The 22,802-nt window shown below is 38.5% G+C and overlaps 2 protein-coding genes and 2 non-coding genes across 5 annotated transcripts; all 4 read right to left on the bottom strand.

The window, feature by feature from the left end:
- Positions 1 to 1,138: 1,138 nt before the first annotated feature.
- Positions 1,139 to 5,878, bottom strand: rpl3 (ribosomal protein L3). Its single transcript, XM_020933099.2, has 10 exons — positions 5,790 to 5,878; positions 5,116 to 5,308; positions 4,571 to 4,739; positions 4,120 to 4,255; positions 3,562 to 3,748; positions 3,162 to 3,322; positions 2,625 to 2,726; positions 2,442 to 2,537; positions 1,923 to 2,042; positions 1,139 to 1,266 (listed from the first exon to the last, which is right to left on the bottom strand). Exons 1-10 carry the CDS (start codon positions 5,790 to 5,792, stop codon positions 1,222 to 1,224), a joined length of 1,212 nt encoding a protein of 403 aa, XP_020788758.1. The 5' UTR covers positions 5,793 to 5,878; the 3' UTR covers positions 1,139 to 1,221.
- Positions 1,522 to 1,652, bottom strand: LOC129408788 (small nucleolar RNA SNORA54). The gene has a single exon (XR_008632110.1). It is a non-coding gene; the product is annotated as a small nucleolar RNA SNORA54 (small nucleolar RNA).
- LOC129408791 (small nucleolar RNA U83B) lies at positions 3,973 to 4,065 on the bottom strand. The gene has a single exon (XR_008632113.1). It is a non-coding gene; the product is annotated as a small nucleolar RNA U83B (small nucleolar RNA).
- A 1,334-nt stretch (positions 5,879 to 7,212) lies between the features above and the next one.
- On the bottom strand, positions 7,213 to 22,001 carry slc25a39 (solute carrier family 25 member 39). Of its 2 annotated transcripts, XM_020933154.2 has the most exons (12): positions 21,787 to 22,000; positions 19,019 to 19,182; positions 18,411 to 18,470; positions 16,082 to 16,132; positions 13,785 to 13,894; positions 13,630 to 13,697; positions 12,706 to 12,830; positions 11,638 to 11,811; positions 9,912 to 10,018; positions 9,565 to 9,646; positions 9,404 to 9,484; positions 7,213 to 8,960 (listed from the first exon to the last, which is right to left on the bottom strand). In XM_020933154.2, the coding sequence occupies exons 2-12, from the start codon at positions 19,119 to 19,121 to the stop codon at positions 8,842 to 8,844; spliced, it is 1,080 nt and encodes a 359-aa protein (XP_020788813.2). In that variant the 5' UTR covers positions 19,122 to 19,182; positions 21,787 to 22,000; the 3' UTR covers positions 7,213 to 8,841. The 2 variants fall into 2 exon arrangements, with proteins under 2 accessions (XP_020788813.2, XP_020788814.2); XM_020933155.2 differs by lacking the exon at positions 16,082 to 16,132 and having other exon boundaries at positions 21,787 to 22,001.
- Positions 22,002 to 22,802: the final 801 nt, after the last annotated feature.

Genomic DNA, 22,802 nt, shown 5'->3' with positions numbered 1-22,802 from the left:
AGCAGGGAGAGGAGAGAGGAGAGAGGAGAGGGGAGCGGTGCGCGGAGATTCCGTGCCCGGAGAAGTGAGGAGCAGGGGGAAGAGCGGATCGGGCAGCGGGGAGAGGAGCAGGAAAGGGGTGCAGAGAAGAGTGCGCGGAGATTCAGTGCGAATGAACTAGCTACAACACGCAGCAGCAAGCGGACTCTTTCTTTGCCTTGAAAATTACGTTTTCAGACATAGGATATCGCTTTCGTGTCCTGAAAAACGTTTGTCTAGCTCTTGGAAATAAAGTATGTTTTCATAATAAGCAGAAGTGACCTGTCCAGGAGTAATTTGGCGACCAATGCGTCAGTCTTTAGACCCTGCGTCTGCTTCAGTCACGCCATCGCTGGAATGAATCTTCAAGAATCACCTTAGTTTGGCTTCGCTGCTTTTCCCCTTGTCGTCGTCTTTCAGCAATCTCAAAAACTGACTTTCTTTTGCGGCTAACTGCTCCTGGATTCTTGTCGCCATTGGAACAAACTTTGTGCGAACTGTGAGGAAGATATAGGTCAAAAAAAGCCGCTAAGAACTGTTGAGTTGGTAGAGTAAACAGCGTCTGTGCAGCTTGCGTCTGTGGACTGCGTGACAGGCGTACGTAAACTACGTAACGGCAGCGCGCAGGCAAGTCAGTTACGCTAGAAACGTAGGGAGATTGATTGACAGCCTGTCAGCTAACAGATAACGAGGCAGTGTCGTTATCTATTGGCAAATGTTTAGCCCCACCACGTCCAGAGTTGATGAATTTTTATTCTTTTTTTGGTCATCATAATTACAAGGCTACTGCATCTCTATAATGCTATCATTGACAATTTGAAACAAAAAAAATCCTCCAACCAACCTTTAATGACACATTTGATTGACAGATGAAAAATGGAGGATCAAGGAATCAAGAAGGAAAGAATTGAGACGCAGTGTAGAGCTCACTATAGCCTTTTGTGGGAAGGTTTAAGGACGGCTATGACAGTGACCCAGTATACATCTTTAAAATGGGACAATATTCCAGTTTCTGAAACCGTATAAACTATTTGCAAAACATTTTAGATCTATGGCCTGTAATTACAAGTGAAATGCAGGGGAATTTTTTTTTTTATAACAAAAAGGATGAAAGCCAAAATATTTTCTGTTTTTTATTAAACAAACTCTGCATACACATTTTCCAGATGGTGACAGCGGATGAAGCAGAGATACAAAAGGACTTTATGCAGTCTCCTCCTTGGCAATGCGGTCCTTCTTGAGTGGTCCCTGTACACAAAAAGGATGGGCAGTTCAGAAAAAGTGCAATAATTCATAAGACATACCTTTAAAAACAAAACCAAACCACCTTCAGCTTTTAAAATAAAAAAACAAAAAAAAAACAAATATGAATAAACTCTCCATTAATAAGAATTTGCACAATGTTTTCTTGCCACACTTTGGGTCAAATCTCCAGTGATTATGCAATTAATTCACTTCGTTAAACTCCATGGTTAAACATTTTAGCATGATACTTGTTGAAATGCCTGTTCCCAGAGAGTGAACAGGGAGCAGCACATGCATACACTACTCCCCTGCCTCACTGGAGCTCAATGTGGCACTGGAATGGAACCCAAAGTTCACACTAAATCTGAACCAGGTTACGAACAGTGCAATGTAAGACTTGAGCCATCTGTCTTTGAGAAAATGAATTCCGTTCAAGCAAAGTATATTTTTTTTAATTGTCTTACTATAATTTAAAACGATTTAACTCAGTGTCAAGCTTGATTTAGCTATATTATATCCATTTGGTACACTTCCTATAACTTATAATTTGGTTTAACTTAATATTGGAGGCTTTGATTGTAGACAATCTGCTTTTAGTTGAATATCGTGAATATGACTTAAGGATACAGTAACATTGCATAGTTTGGTCTGACTCTCACCATGAACGCCTTTTTCTCCTCCACGGTCTGGAAGCGCCCGTGTCCGAATTTGGATGTGGTGTCGATGAACTTGAGGTCGATCTTCTCCAGAGCACGACGGCTGGACTGGACCAGCAGAGACTGAGAAAGAAGGAAAATCATTTTAGTGTGTTGTACAAAGTCAAATGCCAAATCTACACTTCTGTCCATAATGGATATTTAGCCAATTAAAAATTTCTAATACTTCTACGCATGCCTTCAAGTATAATACTCATGATCTTGCACGGTGCAGCACTGTTGCGGACAGTGTGCAATTGATGAGCAGTCCTGGTTTAGTCTTCAAGAACACTGAGGGAGTTCCTACAAAGCTCTGCAAGCCTGATTTAGATACAGATTTTATCCAGTTCAATAGCATAGATATATTTTTAAAACTTATGGCTACTTTGAATAGAAAGTGCTAAGATAATTTGCTACATTTACATCTGTTCATTAACCCAAACCTCCACAGAAAAATATGCATGTACAGCTGAGTCCTTGTACCTTGCGCAGAGTGAGCACCCTCTTCTTGGTTCCAACCACACAGCCCTTGATCATCACAAAGTCGTTCCTCACTTCTCCGTAGTGAACAAATCCACCCTTAAATAAAAAAATACAGAAGTGAGCTACAGCCTCGTTTCAGACATGGAGTCAGACATAACACTTTTGGTCTAAATCAGGACTGACCAGGGGGTTGATGCTCTTGTTGGACAGATCGTACTCAGTGGAGGCGTTGTTCTTCACCAGTTTACCATCCTTCTGGTGGTAGCCCTGACCAATCTTGTAGATCTAAAAGACAATAATTGAATACAAAAAAACACTTCAATTATGAGGCACTGGCAAAACTAGTTTAAAACCACTTGAGGAAAATACACTCATGTGGACCAAACGGTTAATGGCGAGTCAATTTTATTATCTCCAGAGTTCCACCAATTGCATTCAAATTATAGACACGATATGCATTAGATGTAGATCTGAAGTAAAGACCAAATGGATTTTTGCTAAACTTTCAGCTTTTCAGAGGGGGAAGAAAAAAAAATGAATCGAGCTGCACTAAAGAGCGAGCTGCACTTAGTGCTCGACATTCAGCAGGGGCCTGAACCCATTCTGTCCGCCCGTCGAGAGTCTCATCATAGGCAGACATGTCAAAATATAAATCAAGAACTAGCATCTAAGCTCCTACGACTAGAGATTAACATTGCAAGCAGTGAAGTCTAAGGTTACCTTCTTGTTGATCTCAGTGCGGTGGTGGTAGCCCTTCTGACCGGCGCGGGCCACAGAGAAGGCCACACGAGCCGGATGCCAGGCACCGATACAGGCAACTTTACGCAGACCACGATGAGTCTTACGGGGCAGCTTCTTTGTGTGCCAACGGCTGGTCACACCTGGAAAAATTAGAGCAATAGTTGAGCAAAGTCCACAGCTAGGGTATGTGTGTTTTTTTTTTTAAACAATCTCCGTTCCAAATGTGCAATATTTGTTCCCCCATTTGATCAGCATTATAAAAACAAGGTTTTTAAAATAATTGACACACATGTAGAACAGTTCTGGGTTATCAACAGGCAATTTTAATAACTAGAAAGCCAGTCTTCAAAATGAACCATAGAGCCAGTTCAATGCTTACCCTTGTATCCGTGTCCCTTGGTGACTCCGATCACGTCGATCATCTCGTCCTGCACAAACACGTTGCTGATGGGGATGGCCTGCTCCAGCTTTTCACGGGCCCAGTCCACTTTGTCTGCGATGGAGCCTCCGTTCAGCTGCACCTCCATCAGGTGAGCCTTCTTCTGCTTCAGGGGCAGCAGGCGCATCTGAAAACACAGGGGGAGGGCAAGTTAGTTATATCATTAGACTATTGAATGACTAATTAGTACAGGGACAATACAGACGAGAATATTTAATTTGACAAACTGCAGCAGCAGGCGGCTAATACTATCTTACAAATTGTATTCACATCATTAATTGCTGCCCCCATTTGTTTTGTGAAATCTTTTATCAAGAGCTGAAGGAACCAGTACTGATGAATAGTTGCTCTGTAGTCTCAGAAGGAAGGCAGCATGGAAATTATCCTCATGGTTCTCGGGCGCCATGCCTGACGCAGATTTCCATGGTCTCATCACAGACAAACAGAACTCTCAACCCCACATAACTAAAGTGACTGCAGTAAAATGCACAAACTCACCTGTGTGTGGGCGATGATGCGGATCACCTGACAGTACTTCTTCATTGCGGCAAAGTCCTTCTCCAGCTGCTTCTTGCCATCATCATCCTGCCATTTCTTGCAGTATTTAGTGAAGGCCTTCTTCTTAGACTTGTACCTGTTCCACAGCGGGACAAAAGCACAGTTTGGCACAGGTCCTTCATAGTCAGAGACCAGAGGAAGGGCTCAGTGCAGCGCCGCTTGCCCCTCTCCACAGGACAGAGGGGCTACATCAGCACAAGTTTCCGCTCATGGCTCGGTTTCTAAGAAGCACTTTCCACCGGCCAGAGGAGCGCGGAGCTCATCAGGGTCTGGGACACCTGAGAGGAGCTGCCACAGGGGCCACCGCTGTTAGACTCGCTCAGAAAAACTGGGCAACTAACTGCTCCAACAATAGCCCATTTAACATGGACCCATTTTACTCTATACTCACCAGTTCTGGTAGAAGCGGCGCTTGCACTCATCACTGATGTGCTCAGCGAAGATGGTCTTGAAGGTGCGCAGACCTCTGGGGGTGTTCACGTAACCCACGACTCCCACCACGACCATGGGTGGGGTCTCCACGATCGTCACAGCCTCCACAACCTCCTTCTTGTTCACCTCTGCAAGTCAAAGAGAATCAGAATTACCATCTGCACAGCTCAAGTATCAAGGATATCAATTTAGTCTGAGTGCACATCACGTAAAACTCTACAACACTACATTAAACTGCAGGTCAGTCTAGTTTTCAAAGTAATATATAGCTGAAATTTTGACTAATAATGTTTGTTAGGAAGCAAGCTCCAGAAAATGATTTAAAACCATCAGATATTCCTAAATTTGTAAATCAATTCAACTAGATTCCATGACTGCGCTCAGTGCTCGACATTCAGCAGGGGCCTGGGCCCATTCTGTCCGCCCGTCGAGAGTCTCATCACAGGCAGACACTTTGTACAATGCGCTTACAGTCGCATTTAACAAAAGGAACTTATTACTCACTGGAACCAGGCCTGTCGACCTCACGCACGATGTGGGTCATGCCGGCCTTGTAGCCCAGGAAAGCGGTAAGGTGCACGGGTTTGCTGGAGTCATCTTTGGGGAAGCTCTTAGCCTTTCCGCGGTGGCGCCTGCTCCTCTTGCGGGGCAGGAAGCCCAGGGATCCGTGGCGGGGCGCCGAAAACTTACGGTGGGACTGTGAAGAGGAGACATTACTGTAAACCAATAGCCCGCTGTAAAACTATTAAATATGTCAATTAAGACATGTCACGTGTTTGCTATGTTGAAGCGCTTTTTAGCATTAGCGGCTAATGTCATCGCGTTAGCATGCTACCAGCTACTTGACAACTTTAAATTCACATTTCTACAGTAAAATCATATCAACTGCATTATCCTACGAGTCGAAACAATTAGCAGACATCAGAAAAGCGGCTTTAATTCAACAGACTCTTAAAATATAGCTCAGCAGCCATTTTAGGCCGTGATAGCCGGCGTGTAGGCACAGATCTCATTCATTATAGCATTTACAACGTATTTGCCTCAAAATACGAGATGTAACATAAGTTATACTAAGAATAAAGCGTTCAAGATCATGTATATAAGTTGAGTGTGTCAGATGCCTGGGATGATTGGTGGATTGGAGGGACAGATGCACTGGGTAAGAGAGGCGTACTCACCATTTTGTCTCCAGTCCGATTTGAAAGAGGCCTGACAGAGGGCGACAGAACTATATATACAAACGGACTTATCGCGAGAGTTATGGTGGCGTGACTTGGAGGCTGCAGTATCAGATAAAAACACTAGATGTCTCTGTTTAACCAAGTGAGGAGATCAAAGTTATAAAACAGATTCAGACAGCCCAATCTTACATCGTAAGTTCTTTTAAAATTATGTTTTGGTTTTTTATTTTATTTTATTATTATTATTTTTTTTTTTATCTCACACCCTTGAGCCTGTTAGGGCTGAGAGGTGGGTAAAGTAGCCATTAACTGTACAAATTGTATTTATAATAATTAAACATTGGAGAAAACTACTACTAAAGTAAGAGTAACTAAGAGAACCTGTCTAGACATAACTTGATAAATAAGCTACATTTTAGAAACAGTTTATTATCCGAAGGAGCATTCAAGAAACATAAATGTTCAGATTATTTAATGTTGTCGACATAAATTTTGGTCACTTACTTACAGTGGGAAGCGTTTCTAACACTTTTATGCATGACTCAAGTAGAAGTAAAATACAGCTAAAATTGCTTTTGCAGTTTTTGCAGTCTTTAAAGTTATAGTAAATGCACCCATGTAAGTAAAACCTACTCTCTGTTAGAAAATTGTTCGGTCATTATGTTTCTCATTAAAGGGGAGCTGTTTGTTTTTCCAGTAACCACAAAGACAATGCAAGAGGATAGCTAGGGAGCTATTGAAGGAGCTAGCTATGGACAGTTGAGTTGCTATAATATGGTGTAAAAAAAACATAATATGGTATTTTTGCCACATATTCTGTGGCAACAAATAAGGCAGAAGATCTTCCAGAGGAAACACTTCATGGAATGGACCATTTCATCACCAACCGAAACACCAGAGTGGAGTAAGAGGCTTTTTCCTGTTGTGTTCATCTAGTTCCCCCTGAACACTGCTGTGATTCTCCAAGACAATAAGGAGGGGCACTTTTGGCTCTCCTCAAACTGCCCTGACTCAGATCTGTTGACCTTCCCTGCACGGAAACCTTTGATTGAGACACAAAGGCAAGACATGCAGTGGAAATGTTGCAGCAACATCAACTGCAACAGTTCGCTGTAGCAAAACTTGAATTTCCTCCTGGATTAATGAAGTGTCTGTTAATAGTACTTTTTATGCCTTGTTTCAGTCCTCTTTTAACTGTTATGAATGTACCTATATCTTTAAAAATAATTTGACAGATTTTAGAAACCAACGCAGAGAAAGTTAAATTTTTTTGTCTCTTACCACTCAACCCTGTGCTTATCTTTTATGTTTTTACTGACATTTCCAAACTTCACATTGCATAGCCTTGTAATTTGCCCTTTTAACACCAAATGTCGCAGTTTCACCCAAGTATAGCTCCAAGACTGAAAAAAATAACAACTTATTTCATGCCTCCTTTTATTGGCACATTGATGAACAGACCATTAATAAGGCAATGTGTTATGATCCAGTGTAGCAATAACTAGCTTTGATTTGTGAATAATTTACATGAAGTGGATATAGACCAAATATACAATTAAACAAAATATATTTCCCATTCTCTATGCATTGTGCGTTGTTTAAAATGGCTTTTTCCCCTTGAATAACTACTAGTATAGCAAGTGACTCTTATGAAACGCTATGATGTCTATTGACCCACCTTCATAGCATGCACGAAGCCTTGTCTTTGATTTAATGTTTGACAATGCAAGTTTATGCCCAGGTTGAATTTAGCTTGAGTTCTTATTGTGATCATTGTAGTCATGCATGAAAAAAGGCATTATAATATTATGAATAACCTCCAGTGGTTCTCAAACGGTAGTACTGAAACCTCTTCCCATAGCGCCCAGGAGTCCAGGTCTTAGCCCAGTTTTGATTCTAGCTCTTGCATTACTTGAAAACAGGTCCAAGTCCAAAATCAGTCCATATTTAGTTCTAGTTTAGTATCCATCTATATTATCAGCTATTTTTACGATTACATGTTCTTGTTTTAAGGCTACTGATGTCCAAATTGTCCATCTAAAAGCATTCTTAAGGCTTACATTGTCCTTTAAAGTACTTTGTAAGCTCTAAACAAACATTGCCATAAATGAGGCTATACTTGGGTCAGTGCAGTATTAAGAAACCCTGAATTCTCAGATTAACGATTGGATGGACATCAGTAAACAACCCTGGCTTTTTTGAACAATTTTTAGGGTGCATTGACACTTAACAAACTGCAAGAAATTGTACTAAACTGGAACCTAGACTAGATCTGGACTAAACCAGGACTAAACCAGGACTTGAACTGGACCAAACCAAGTCTATTTCAGAAATAAACTGGGCTCAAACAAGTACAAGTGTGGATGCAGCCTTAAGGAACATCCAACTGGTTTGACTGACTTCACTTAATAAAGTCCAAATAAGGACACAACAAAATCTTCATCTTGGTTCCGCGCTTATGTACATGTTTTTAGGAATTTTAAATAAACATGCTACAGTAAAAACAAAACATTTCCTGAGGTGGCACTTTATAGTTTGAGAACCACTGGTTTAACCCATGTTATGAATCGACATGAATATCTTTTTTTTTTCCTGCAGTCATTTCAATCCAGCTTAAGTAGATCCTCGTGTCATATTCAAGTAAATGACATCTAAAAGTATAAAAATGAAAACCTTTCCCATATTGGTGGCTCACTGAAGAAGTCCAAACCTGCAGATTCAAGTCCATTGGGTAACAATACATTGCCAGGCAAACAATAGCTTCAATACTTCCAAAACTTTAAGCGAAGAGCACAAGAAGTTCATTGTCAAAGTGTGTTTTGTCATATTATTTCAATTGACGATTTGTGCTCAAGTTTGGTCAGTTTTTGCCTTTAGTAGCAGTCTCAATTGGTGACCAGTGAAATTCATGATCCTTCGTCCATTTCATCAACTCCAAAAAACTCAAGAGTTCTTAAAATTCTTTCAAGGTCCTTTAAAAGAGGAAGTTTTTGAAGGATTTTTTTGGTGGTTAAATAGCTAAGGTCTCACATACAGGGAGACAGTAGCTTCAGGTTACCAGGCGAGTTTGATCCAAGTTCATTTTTTGGAAAAAGGCTTTTCCAAACTCGTAAGTGCTGATCATTACCGCGCAGGCCGGGGCAACTTTGATCACCCTCGGCATGAAACCTGAAAAAAACAAACAATATAGCAAGTTACAATACTGACCTGTAATAAGGTGAGAATTGAGAAAGTATGAATACATCACAAAATTTTAATTTTAGTTTGTATCAACTAATAGTAGACTACTTATACATACATACTTATACATATTATACAACACTTTATTCTAGAAGTTTAAATATGGCAAAGAAATCATCTCCTTTCCTAGTACATATTTTTATGTATTTGTTTTTGTTTTGTTTTGAATAAATCATTATGGCTATTACAATTTTTTTAATGATGATGTACAAGAACTTTTAATCAGAACGATTTAACTTGAAAATAAACAAACCAATTACTTTTACTAACAGAGGAGTGGCTGGAGACCTCTTGGTTAAAAACACACAAACTTAACAATGACTTTACATTGGGACTCTAGCTGACAGTTAAATAACTTGACAGTAACAAACCAGCAAAAAGGCCTCTGTATCCCAAATTGGTTTGAATTTCCTTCATAATTTGCCATGTGGATGAGGTTTTCTTTGGAAAAACTACAGGAAAACAAAATTTTTATCAATATGTTAATTTATCATTAATAATGTGACATAACACAATTATAAAATGAACAGACCTCCCAGTGAGTCCATCTCCCCAAGCTGAATCTGTCGGCGAGTTTTCACCACGTCAAACGGCAGTGTCAAAATGGCGGCAATCTGAAAACCACAAGAATTCTATTAAGTTTGAAGGAGGATACAGGTTCATAGGACATATGTAGTATATTCAAGCCTTGTTGTGTCATCTGCTCATCTCCATGGAGACAGACAAGCTTAAATAACTGTCTGGAAAATTTCTGGAAAAACAATGTCCATGGAGACAAGCAGGTGATGGACTGTTTGTCATGTTTTGTTTTGTCATGAGAAAATTTGGTATAAAAATGCACATAAACAAACTGTTTTCTTGGACTGGACAGTTACTGACCGCTCCAGAGATGGCCCCTGAAGTGAAGCTGATGGAGAAGTTTGGAGGAGTCCTGTATCTCTCACACAGCTCAGCCTTCACCAGTTCATAGTTAAACCAGTACAGAGCTGCAAGAGACAGGGACATGTTAATAGAGCAAAGGTGCAATGGACTATGACTGTCAGTTACATAAGTACTTAGATAACAGTAGTTTGTGTGTGTGCCAATTCCTGTAGTAAATTAAGGCTGGGCGATCTAGCAAAAAAGCCTAGGCCACAGAAATGTTACACAATTATTTGGAGGACCTGTATCAGATTTATTTATTTATTGTTCATTTGAATAGAGACAGATACAAAGCAAACACAGATTAACAATTCCAGTAATCTGATGCTGGTATCACAGTGTTTATAGTTAATTCGCAACACCAGTTCCCAGAAGGGCTTCTAACTGTTCAGATTTCACTAAAAAGCAGTGGGATTATAGTAGAAAAAGCAATACATAAAGTGAATTTGTCAAGAAAATCAAATAGTATAAAAAATATTACACAGGTACAAACTCAGACACTGTCATTTCCCTCTTTCTCAGCCCCGTCTCTCCCTCCTGCCCTCCCACTTTCTCTTTCATACATGAAGTATACACATGTAGGAACCAGGATTTAACTTTCCATGTATCTGAGCAAAATAGCAGCTCTTGAGGTCAAAAATAAGTCCACTGTCTCCTATCTGCATCTATTTAAAGCATTTTATTGTCCAGTAATCAAGAAGTGCACGTTAGCGAGCTTGTTCTTGTCAGATTTACTGTTGTGGCCAAACTTTGCTCTGGTCTCTCAGAGTATGGAAAAGTGTTTAGAAACTCATCATGGTGAATAATTAAGTTGCTTGGAATGCATTAGGTGAGGAATACCTTTCGACAACTGCAAACTATTTAATAACATCATTTTTAGGGGAATGTCTTTAGGGAAGACTGTAAAAATCTGGTACAATGCCTTTAATATAATTTCTCTGTAGGCCTGTTAAGATACCAAATGTTTAATTACAATATACTGCAACAGAAAATACCCCAAAAATATATACTGAAACTACTTCAAGCAACTGAACTCAGGCAAAAGTCCATCACCACAAAACAGTGCAATGACTCACTTTTTTATTGAATTTCAGATAGGGCCAGATCTTTTTCCTCATATTGACTTTTCCATTCACAACTGTGCATTCCTCTGTACTTCACATTCACTGTTATAGATCATTAACAAACATTGCTTCCAGGCAGTCGGTTGGTCAGTTTGGCCCATTATTCCTATTCCTATATAAGTGTATATGGTGGAACTTTATGGAGAAAATTTATGATAAATAGTATATAAAGTACAAATTACATAAAATTGTTTTGGTACATTCTTCATTGAGATAGATACGTTTTATGCCATACTTGAGAATATTATTAACCCTACGCCCAAACGAAACAAAACAAACATGTTTTGTCAAAGGGAAGCTCTTTGTGCATTTGTGGGCAGGGAAGGTATCAGTGCTTTCTCTCAACTGGATGTAAGAAAAGTTAGATTTTTCGGCTTGTTCTGCTGATGCTTTGATCAGATTCAAACATTCACAAGCAGGGTAACAAAGAGAAAAGGAACTTTCCGGAGCAGGCTAGCCACTCTCTTGTCACCAGGGGTGATGTGAGGTGGAGCCATGTGAGGTCAGCTGATTCTAGGAAATGCTCTGTTGCCAGGTATAGCCCTGTGTGGCGTTGTTACCTGAGAATGGCACATCCCGCAGCACTGTGGGGCCCCAGCCTCTCCACAGAGACAGCAGTCCGTCCTGAGCCAGCGCAGAGCGGATGCAAACTCTGAGCTCTGTGTATGAGAGCCGCCGAGACTGAAGCTTAGTGCGCACCAGCTCCAGAGGGCTGATCACAGACACAGCGCCAACTACAGGAGACACAATGTAATAACATAAGAATTAAGTTTCTTTTACTAAATAGTTCCCTGGTCTAGTCCTTGGTCTCGTCCTTAGTCTAGTTCCCGGTCTACTGAATCCATAGTCTAGTCATGGTCTTGCATTAGTTTAGTCTTGGTTCAGTTTTGGCTGATCACAGAGACAGAGCCCACTAGAGGAGACACAATAACACAAGTATTGCTTTCTTATACCAAATGGTGACTGCCTGTACTGGGCATGTCTTGTCTGGTGTGGTAATTCACGCCAAACCAATAAAACAAAGTCCTTTTATATCCTATTATAATATGTAACATGAGTACGGACTGTTTACCATAACTAGTTCATTCCAGTTAATAAAAATCTACAGTGTTGCACAGCCCAGTACATGCAAGATTACTTTTTTCATGATGTCAAAAATTGAAAAATTGAAAAACTGTATGAATTCTTACATAATAGCTTGAAACTTTAACTTTTTTCCCCCCTAAATATAACTGAAGAAGTTACTTGGATGAGTAATGAAACTAGAATACTAGTATTCACTGATACTTTTGTCCAATTGACAGCTTTCCTTTTCTGTTACTTTTCTATATACTGCTATTATTTATTGTTTATTGTTTTTTCTTATTTATTTCCTTACATAATAAACTTGAAACATACATTTGAAATTTATTTTTGCTGAAGAAAACTGAAAAATGTCTTGGCAACTTGGCAAAGCTTGTCAAAACATATTCACTCTTACTTTCCATTTCTTTTGCAATTTTTACCTATACAGTTCATTAATCTACAACTAATATTTAATAATGAGAGATAATATGCTATTTACAACTGTATCATGTTTATTTTTTTATTTTTATTTTTAAAATATATATTAAAGTGTTTCCCCTTACGTCTGGCAAGCGCCCCGGCCACCAGGGGGACGTAGCTGCCCTGAAAGCCCAGACCAAAGCGCAGAAAGTCTCTGAGCTGATCGTAACAGGTGAAGTAGATGACAGTTGCAGGAACAGCCATGACTCTGAGACGCAGGAACAAGAGAAGAAGATGAGGAGGGTTAAAATGGAACCAGGCTAAAGTGAATTACAATAACAGTGTGGGACAATGTTTATACAGGCCGGGAGCAGCCCACAAAAAGTGCACTTAATCAGGACTAAACAAGGTCTAACACAGAAATAACCAAGGTCTATTCAAGGACTAAACCAGGACTAAACCAGGTCTAGACCATGTATGCCCAGGGCCACAAATAAATCAGAACTAACCCAGGACTAAACCAAGTACAACCAAAAAACGTAAAAAAACGAGGTCTAAAGCAGCAATTAAACAGTACTAACTCAGGACAATCAGGTGAAATCCAAGACTGTACCTGTATCAAGTTTAGGACTAACCGAAGGATTAACCCAGGTATACCCAGGGCCAGGAATAAATCAGAACCAAGGACTAAACCGGGTCAAACCCTGGATTTAACAAGGGACTGAACCAGAACTAACTCAGTACTAAACCAGGTCAAAGCTAGAACTAAATCTAGACTAAACCAGAACTAAAGCAGGTCTACAGCTCTTTAGATAGAGGACCACTTCAGATAAGGAAAAACCAACAACAGCTGCTGTTTTGGAGCTTGTCTGATCCACTTGTCTAGTAAACACAATTTGAACTTGCTCAAACTTCAAACGTCAGACTTACTCAGATCCTTCCGTTTGCTTTTTTCCCACCAACAACTCAACTTAGGAGATAAAATTTGTTTGGTAAATGTTTTCTTTCTCTCACTTCCTCCTGTCTAGCCTCTTGCTTGTGCCCCATTTTATCCATTTAACACTTACAGAGTTGGAGGCAGCCCACTCCACAGAGACCTGAGTCCTTCGTAACGGGCGATTTTGACAAATGCGTCCTATAAGCAAAGAATAGAACAACAATATAATATCGAGCAGTTGCACAAAAGTTATTGATTACATTATTTTCTATAATATTGACTGACCAGGGTCCCACTGAAGTGGGTGGGTGTCTTGTACCAGCTACTGCAGTGGGATCCATTTTGACAAACGTAGATGTGATCCATGAGTCCATTACAATACAAGAAGCACTTCCCTGTGAGAGACAAGGGGAATAAAGGGTTACTTTTAGGCATAGTCATAGGTTTAAAATCCTGGTTTTAGTCCCTGGTTTATGTCCTCTCTCTAGTCCTTGGTCCAAGTCCTGGTCTAATCGCTAGTCTAATTGTTGTTTGAAGTCCCCGGTTGAAGTCCCCGGTTGAAATCCTGGTCTAAGTCCTGGGCTAGACTTTGTTTGAACCTGATTTATTGCTGGTCAAGTCCTGGTCCAGTACTAGTCTAGTCCTGGTTTAGTCTTAGTCCAACTCCTAGTCCTGTCCTAATCTAGTCTTGGTTTAGTTCTAGTCCAGTTCTGATTTAATTTATCCACATTAAAATTGGGACTAAACCTGAAACTAAATCTGGGCTAGACAGGAATAAATCAGGACTAGAACTGGACCAAACCAAAAAACAAAAACAAAACAACAAAACTGGTCAAACCAGGCTCAGTCCATGGTTTAGTGTTTGGTCTTAGTCTAGTCCAGGTTTAATCTGGGTTCATTCTGGGTCCAGTTCTGGTTTAGTCCATGCTCCTCTTAACGTGTTACTCGAAAAAGCAAATGTTTTTCAGTTTGGAGTTGTTGTGTTTACTGTACAGTTCAGGGACAGGACACCAAGAGATTTCAAGGGACTGGGATTTCGGCGCCAGAAAACATGACTAAAATAAGATCAATGACCTGAAGAGTCTGAGCTGTTAGATAACACCAGGGCAGTTCTACTAAATATTTACCCTTTTCTCTCTATTCTAGACACAATACAGACGTGAATCTCCTAAAATAGAAAAATTTGGTACCTGTAGTTTGACTCATTGTGCACCCATTTTTATTAAACCTACAAGATTCAAATTTCCATTTTGTTTCAACCAAATAAAGGTTAAGTGCAGTGGTGAAGGGTAACAAAGTACAAAAGTAAAAGTACAATATATTCTATTCTATTGTATTATTGTTAGTGTATTTAATTTGAGTTAACGTCCCAACTCTGAGTAAAACGAACAGGTCTATTAAAAAAATGCCTTGAAAAATTTAGAAATAAATTGAATCACTTAAAATCAGCTTAATTCTTTATCATAACCACTACATTTCAACTTAAAATTTTTCTTAAAAAAAATACTTTAGCTTTTTTCTCTTTACTAAGTACATTTTTAAACAGGTACTTTAATACTTTTATTTACGTAGATTTTTTTTTTATGTGATACTTTTACTTGAGTAACCCTTTGCAGCTGCATTTGTAGTTTTACTTATGTAACAAGTCTAAGTACTTCATCCATCACTTGTTAAACGTATCAACTAAACACTAAAGATAAATTTACAATATTATAGAACAATACAATATTTTAGAATTCAAATCACAAAATGTATCCTTTAAAAACTTTAAAATAATTGTAAAAGCCTCTCAACACAAAATAACTGTATATCTTTACTATATCATGTAATCTTACCCTAGTCCTGATAAAACACAAGATGAAATCAAATGTTATCCAGTTACGCAATTCATTTTTAGTATCGATACCTGTTTAAATGAGTATCGATTCATATCTGATTTTCGATATTTTTGTCAACCAGACTAAAAGACACGATAAAACAGATCATCTTCTTTTTTAAATTTTTGATTTTGTCTCATTAAAAACAAATAAAATGGCTTTAAACATTACGTAACATAAACAACAATGGCTGAATATTGCACAGCCTTAATAATCTTCTTGCGTTATTTTGATTTAATTAGAGCCGTCTCTATGTGATATCAGCTCTTTGATTCCAGTGCAGAATGAGAGTCCATTTTATAGTCAAGATAGCATTTATTATTACATTTATTATTTCCATGATTGCTTAGTTATAATAAATCTGATTATACAACCAAATCACATTGCTTTCTTGTTTGGTAATCAATGGACGAGGGATGAGAGCTGTGTTGACAAAATTTAATGTGTATATTGTTTTTAAGTAAGCATCAAACAATGAGGCGCCGCTCCAAGTTGTTAAATGTGCAGTCAATACACTATAATAAATACGCTGATAAATTCAAAATAAGTAGCAAAAAAGGGTGGCAAATTATATCTTTCCCACCTCTACACTGGACTAAATATAGTAAAATATCTGGACTAAATCTTGAGTTAGTTTCACACAGAGGCAAAGGCAAAGTGAAGCAGCCATTTTGTTTTGTTTATTTTATGTTTTCAGATACTCACACTTGGACGGACGAAGGACTCGGCCCCACGCGGCGGAGTCTGAGGCTGAAGCTGAGACAAAGCAAACAGCACACAGCAGTGTCAGTAAAGCTATAATATTAGTATAATGCATTTTATAGCTGTAGAATATGATGAGGACCTATGATAAAGGTTTACTATGCAACTTTTGTGTCACCTGCTTTTTTTTTTTTTTCATTTGATTGTGACAGAGCATGTTAAGGGACAAACATGACAAAGCATGAATGTAAACACACCAGATTGTAGCCTAAGGTTAATTTCCATCTGTTGTTCCAAAGGGCCGGGGTGACAGGGTGCCAAACAATAAAATATTACACACTCCATTCATTGCACAGTTCTCATCATTGCACAGCCCATAATATTGCACAGTCCAGTCATTGCATAATCCCCATTATTTTGCCCATAAATGCAAATATGTCTCCCCAGAAGATCAATTAAAATCACAAGGCAACTATAAATGAGTACTTGACCATAACCAATTTTCATGGAGATGATATTATTTGGCCATGCATGTTCCACAGCATAGCATTAAACTTATCTATCTCCACGGTGACACGCAGGTAATGGATTCACCAACAGAAAACTTTTATAGTTCACCTTTAAATAGAAAATTTAGCTACAAGATGTCAAACTGAATCAAAAAATAAAAAAGGAAACCATTACTGCACAACTCAAGATGTTCCTTTATTTGATTTATTTATCGTGTGTACATTTTTTTATTTTATTTTTTTGCAATATTGGAGAGATTTTAATTAATTAAGTTGTACTATGACAACATTTGAGTTGTAGAGGGTTGAATAAGTAACTTCTATGGATAATTATTGCTTCATTTTGTAATATAAAATTTATTTTTGCTGGGTTTATCTTGCATTATTACCTTCGCGAAGGAGGTTATGTTTTTGCCGGCGTTTGACTGTTTGTGTGTTTGTTTGTCTGTTTGTTTGTTTGTTTGTCTGTTAGCAACATAACTCAAAAAGTTATGGACCGATTTTGATGAAATTTTCAGGATTTGTTGGAAATGTGAAAAGGAAGAACTGATTTCATTTTGGGGGTGATCCGGAAGAAATCCTGGATTCTGGATCACTTTGAAATTTTAGTTAACATTGTGGTAAATGGGGCCAAAAATTTTGTTTCTCTATATCTCGGTTAATTATTGACCAAACCCCATGAAATTTGACTCAGGGATGGACAATGGGATCCTCTTTCATATTCCAAAGGCTGATCCGGATCTGATCCACAAGACTGATTTTATCGCAATTTATATAAAAAATGGGGGTAGTCCTTGGTGGAGGTCTGCGCTCTCTGAGTGCTTTTCTAGTTGTTACTGTGTCAGTGGAATAAATTAGGTTAAATATTACAGTTTATTGTTATATTGTTTTAATTTTTATGCTTCAAATTTCTTATCATAACAGACCTGTGACTGAGGCCAGTGTTGATAACGAAGGTGAGACAACAATAAAGTCTTTGTGGCGCATGTTTCTACACACATGTAGAAACAGAACTCCCTCTTGAACTTTTGACCTACATATTGAGAAAAACTGTACAGCCACACGTTCATGTATGTTTTAAGACAGTCCATGTGGTTTTGGTTTGACGCTGGGGGAAGGGAGAGAGTGTTATATTTGAGATATGTCTAGTCCATGGGTGAGATCAAAAATAAAAAAGCATAAAGACTTGCTATTAGGGGTCATTTTTAAGCATAATCTTGGTCTTTAAAGCTAGTTTTGTACATTTAAGTAATCTTTAGTATTCATGCTGATATACTAGAAGTACAGTACCAGTCTAAAATCTTATATTACACACAAAAATTGCAAAGATATGAACCAAAAGTACAAAGAAATTACTTGAGATTAATACTGACCCCCAAAAACGATTGTTCCATCTGTCATATATAATAAATCAATATAGAAATTATTGTGACTGGCCTGCTAGAAAGTTTAGACTGGTAACGTGCGTGAAAAGCAGAAGTGAAAGGCAGGCACTTTGTTCTCAGAAATTCAAATCCAAATTAGTCTCGAGAGAGTGTGTGAACAGTTTATGGAGCCATTTTAAACTATAACCTTTTCTAGAAGAGGATCTGAGTGCTGGAGGTTATTGAAACGTGCAAATGCAATAAAACACAACTATAATTATTTTTTGATTATAAAAAACCTCCAGAAACTCAATACGTTTTACACAATATAGTAGCTGACCAACTAGCATAACATTTGATAAAAGTGATTCTTAATGGCAGCTTTGAAGAGGCACAAATGGAGCTTTTGTTAGAGGTTAGGTCAAACACAGACAGCAGCAAAAACTAAATGTTGTTTACCTTTGTGGAAGGGTGTCTGCTGGGCCTGAAGGCGGATCTTCACAACGTCCAGCGGTGTGACTGACAAACAAAACACAAAGAAAAGTGTTACTGAACAACATTATAGATTACAAATTTTGAAGTACGATATATATAGCCAAAGAGAGCCGTATACTGCAATACACAATAATATATATAATATAGCCTACTTTATACACTGACACAAAGCAGGATAATCCCAGTAAGAAATGTGCTAAAACATGTCTTTAAATCTTTTAGCTGAGGTTCAAGTATCAGACAAATAAAGTAAACTTGACTTAAAGTGCAGCAAACTCACTATGTATTCTTACTTGGAGGCTTAAAATATAAGGTTTCTTCCATTTTCATTTTTTATCAACTCTTTTTTACAGCATTTTTACTATAAACAATACACTTATTCAGAATTGCATGTCTTCAGAACAACATTCACATTATTATCCATATTTTGGTAATCTGCCCACTGCCTAAACTACTGCAAACATAATGAATAAACAAGACTAAACTGCACTTTATTTATTCTATTATCATCATTTTAATCGGAACCTGTTTCCAGTTAAATTGGTCTGTAGAAAATTCTAAAACGATCTTACCCATGATGGAGGTGAGGAGGGCTCCAGTGCCAGAGGCCAGCATCTGCTGCACTGGGGAGATGGGAGCTGCAGGTGGAGCCGAGCGGTCTGCCATCTTTACCATCTTCTGCCTGATGTTTCCTTCTGTTCAACCTTCTCCTCCAGCCTCTCCCACCGCCTCCAACCTGGCAACCCCAACAAAACAAGAACATCATCCTCCTGTTTACTTAAACTACCATCAACCTGGCAACATGTCAAAAAACTACCAAAACATCACATCATTTAGGTTCCTTTCTGGCCTGCAGTTTATGGTGGCACTTCTTACATAAAATATAAACTGCACTAGTCACCTCCAACCTGACAACAATAACAACACAGCATCATTCTGCAACACAAAAAAGCAACAACACCCTCCTATCTGCTTAAACTAAATCACCTAAACTGGCAACATGTCAAAACATTACATCATTCAGGTTCCTCTCTGCAATGCATCTGTCGGTAAAGATGAGGTTTAGGGTGTCACCTGACTCACTTCTTACATAAAATATAACCTGCACTACTCACATCCCAACCAGACAACTACACATCAACAACTCACACTAGCACCAACCTGGCAACATGAGAAACACCACAAAAACATCACACATGGGAAAAATCTGAATTGTTGTTCCATCTCTGGGCAAAGCGTCCAGTCTTTCTACAGATCTGACGTGCTTGTAAATTGGCCTAATTTGGTCACTTGCTTCTCTCCATGAAGGTTTACGGCCATACTGTGGAACATTTCAGTTAAAAGCAATAACATCTCCATGGAGACAAGCAAATCGTGAACACTCCAGTTATGTAGTTTAAGCAGTTTTGTGTCACCTTCGTACAACAATTAATCCTGCTAGCCTCCTCCAAACTGGCGACAAAAACACATCACATCAAATACATCCTTCTTCCTGCAACCTGGCAACCTCGACACCTGCAAAAACGTGACATCACTCAGGGGATCTCTCTCTCCAGCTCTGTCATTAAAGGGAAGGGTTAGACTAGATCGTGTCACTTCTGACCTAACACACTTAAGGCTTTGTTAGTAACTTTAGACCAGCACCAGTGTCACCTTAAAACAAGTGTATAGAATAATATACTAATGACATAGTTCAAAAGCTGTTAATTCACCCATGTAATTATAAGTGAAAGCTGCAGTGATGAGGCTGTTTGATGTGCATATGTGAAAACTGATGGAGGGAAAGGCGGAGTTGTGTAAACTGTGTTACATTAGCTTATCTGTAAAGTGCATAAGTCCAATCGCACACACCAGAGGCATATTCTCCTAAACCAGGGCTGGGTACACATGGGTACTGATAAACATTTGAATTGAGGGAGGGAGAAAAAGAAATAGGGCTGGTTGTTAATGATGTTTAAATAAATTCATAAATCATTTGGGACATTGATGAAAGCACCACTATTTTAAACTGCTAAATATGTAGAACCTGTGGGTGAAGCCAGACAGCAATTATTTTTTGTTCCTCAGACTGACCGACCACAGTTATTATTTTTTTTCCTTTTTGTCTAATTAAAACGGATAAAATGTCTGCTAAAGAACATACAGACTTACAATCATTGCCAATTACCAAACTACCAAATTTCTTCCTCTAAAGTCTGAACCCTGCTTCAAACCATATACAATCTGAATAAACTTTTCTTTGGTTTATATTAAATATTTTTGTCAATAATTGTCATCTCAATTTCACAGCATATATAAAATAAACTAAATATACACATGTTGTTCAAATAATACAATATTTGTTCTTGAAAAGGTCACTAAACCTGTCCTGAATTAGAGCATTTACTAAGTCCATGGCTTCTTCAAGCTGCTCAAGCAGTAAGATGCCCTCAAAAACAGATGACTACTTCAGAAAAAGATCATGGTCCTTTTAACCCCAAATAGACATGAATGTTAAGTTTTAAAAATGAATAGAATTTGAAAAAAAAAATCCATAACGCATTGCAATGGAAACTGACTGTAACCGTAAATTATTCAGTTTGCATGATAACAAAAATGCAAATAGGCTTCAGATATTCAAAAGTGAGTTATCTGTTATTAAAGTATAGTATATAGTATATAGTATATAGCATATACTATTATACAATACAGACTAATAACAATTAACATTAAACCGCACAGGAAGTAAAATTAGGAGAAATTATTTGGGTTAGGCATCCTACTTTCTCAATACCAGTACATGTTTTGTTACTGACCAACTAGAAATTTAATACAAGTGAAGCAATTATTTCAAGCTTCAGAAATTATTATAAAACAATTGTTAAATACATTTATATTATTATGCAATTATACAGCCAAAAATGCTGCACAATGCGTGACGTATTGCAATTTTGTGCTGACCTCTCTTGCGTTGCAGCAGCAGGGAGTCTCCACTGCGGCAAACACGTAACAATTACTAAGTTTTGTCAGTTTGCTGTCGTTCACAAATAATTTGATGTTGCGAGCAAAAGACAGAACTGAAACATATGTCACCAGCAACCTTGTCATGGCTACGATTTAAGCTTATATTGCACGGTACACTTTGTACCTTTTGTTAAGTTTCAGATAGCTAAAGATTAAGCGCAAAAATAAATGACAAATTATGAAAGATATATACTTAAATATTGTGCAAATACTGTAAATTAATTGAATTATGGCTTAATTTGGTAGAAAATGTCATCGATCACACTGCAGCAGATTAGCACACGAGGGCTAGCTAGCGTTTTGACATCAAGCGAGCGAATGTTGTTATGCTACTCACCGCTACTTTAGCTTTAGCTGCAGTTCTTCACAAAAAGCTTCCATTTCAAGTCTGAAATGGAGCAAGGCAGCGGGAGTTACACGAAAAAGTCAACTCCCTCTCCGATGCCACAGGTTCCTCGGGTTGTTCATTGTGTTGATAACCCGTAAACATGTTTTTGGATCAGGCTCAAGGGTGCTCGGAGTTAACGCAGATGTGTAAACAGTATGGAGCGGCTAATGCTAATGGAGGAGGCATGGCTGATGATTTATATATCTGCACCAGCTGACAGGTAAGGACCATGTAAGGACAACGGTGATTCTCAGGCGCCCACTGCTGGTGATGGGCCACAAGGGCACGCAAATGTTGGTTATGTAGGTTTCTAAAATTGAATATCCGCAGGAGATGTAAAATAGCTTCTGCATTATGAAGTCACGTGAGAGACTTTGGTTTTGGTTCAATATTCCTGTGCTTTGGGCATAATTTTGATAGTGACATGACTGCACATTAAGGTAAATTAGTCCGGTCAGGCCATAGACTGTGCAAGTACTGTATAATAACTGTATATATACAGTCTAGACTCTATGGGTTAGGCACGTGGATCGCCCCACGTTTTATAAAATAATATCTTATTTGTGTTTTGAGGCATCCGCTTTACATAGTTTAGCTCGTGCGTTCAGTTCGTATTTATTCTGTATACGTGACTTACATGGGAATTTCTCGCAAAACAAAAACAAACGGGGCGAGCTTTAAGTTTGACCAAAGGCTGGACGAACTTTCTTTTGGAGTGAAATCCAATACTTCCCCATGGTAGAAACCCACGGATGATTGCTGTAGTCTCTCTATTAATCCGGTGGGTGTCGCATTTTTTTCCATTTAATTTAAATAAACACGTCACCTACATGATTGATGAATGATTAGAATGATAGGGTGGCGATTATGTTGCATACACTTTAAGTATATTATTGTTCTGTGAAGCCAACCATACAAAAAGTGCCTTGCCAAAGACAACAATAAAATGCAATGCCATTTCATTG

Source organism: Boleophthalmus pectinirostris, unplaced genomic scaffold (assembly GCF_026225935.1).
Source record: "Boleophthalmus pectinirostris isolate CB_2022bp ecotype Guang Dong unplaced genomic scaffold, ASM2622593v1 HiC_scaffold_17, whole genome shotgun sequence".
NCBI classification, from domain to species: Eukaryota; Metazoa; Chordata; class Actinopteri; order Gobiiformes; family Gobiidae; genus Boleophthalmus; species Boleophthalmus pectinirostris.
The sequence above is the reverse complement of the archived record's forward strand: the minus strand, read 5'-3'. Positions and strand labels throughout refer to the sequence as shown.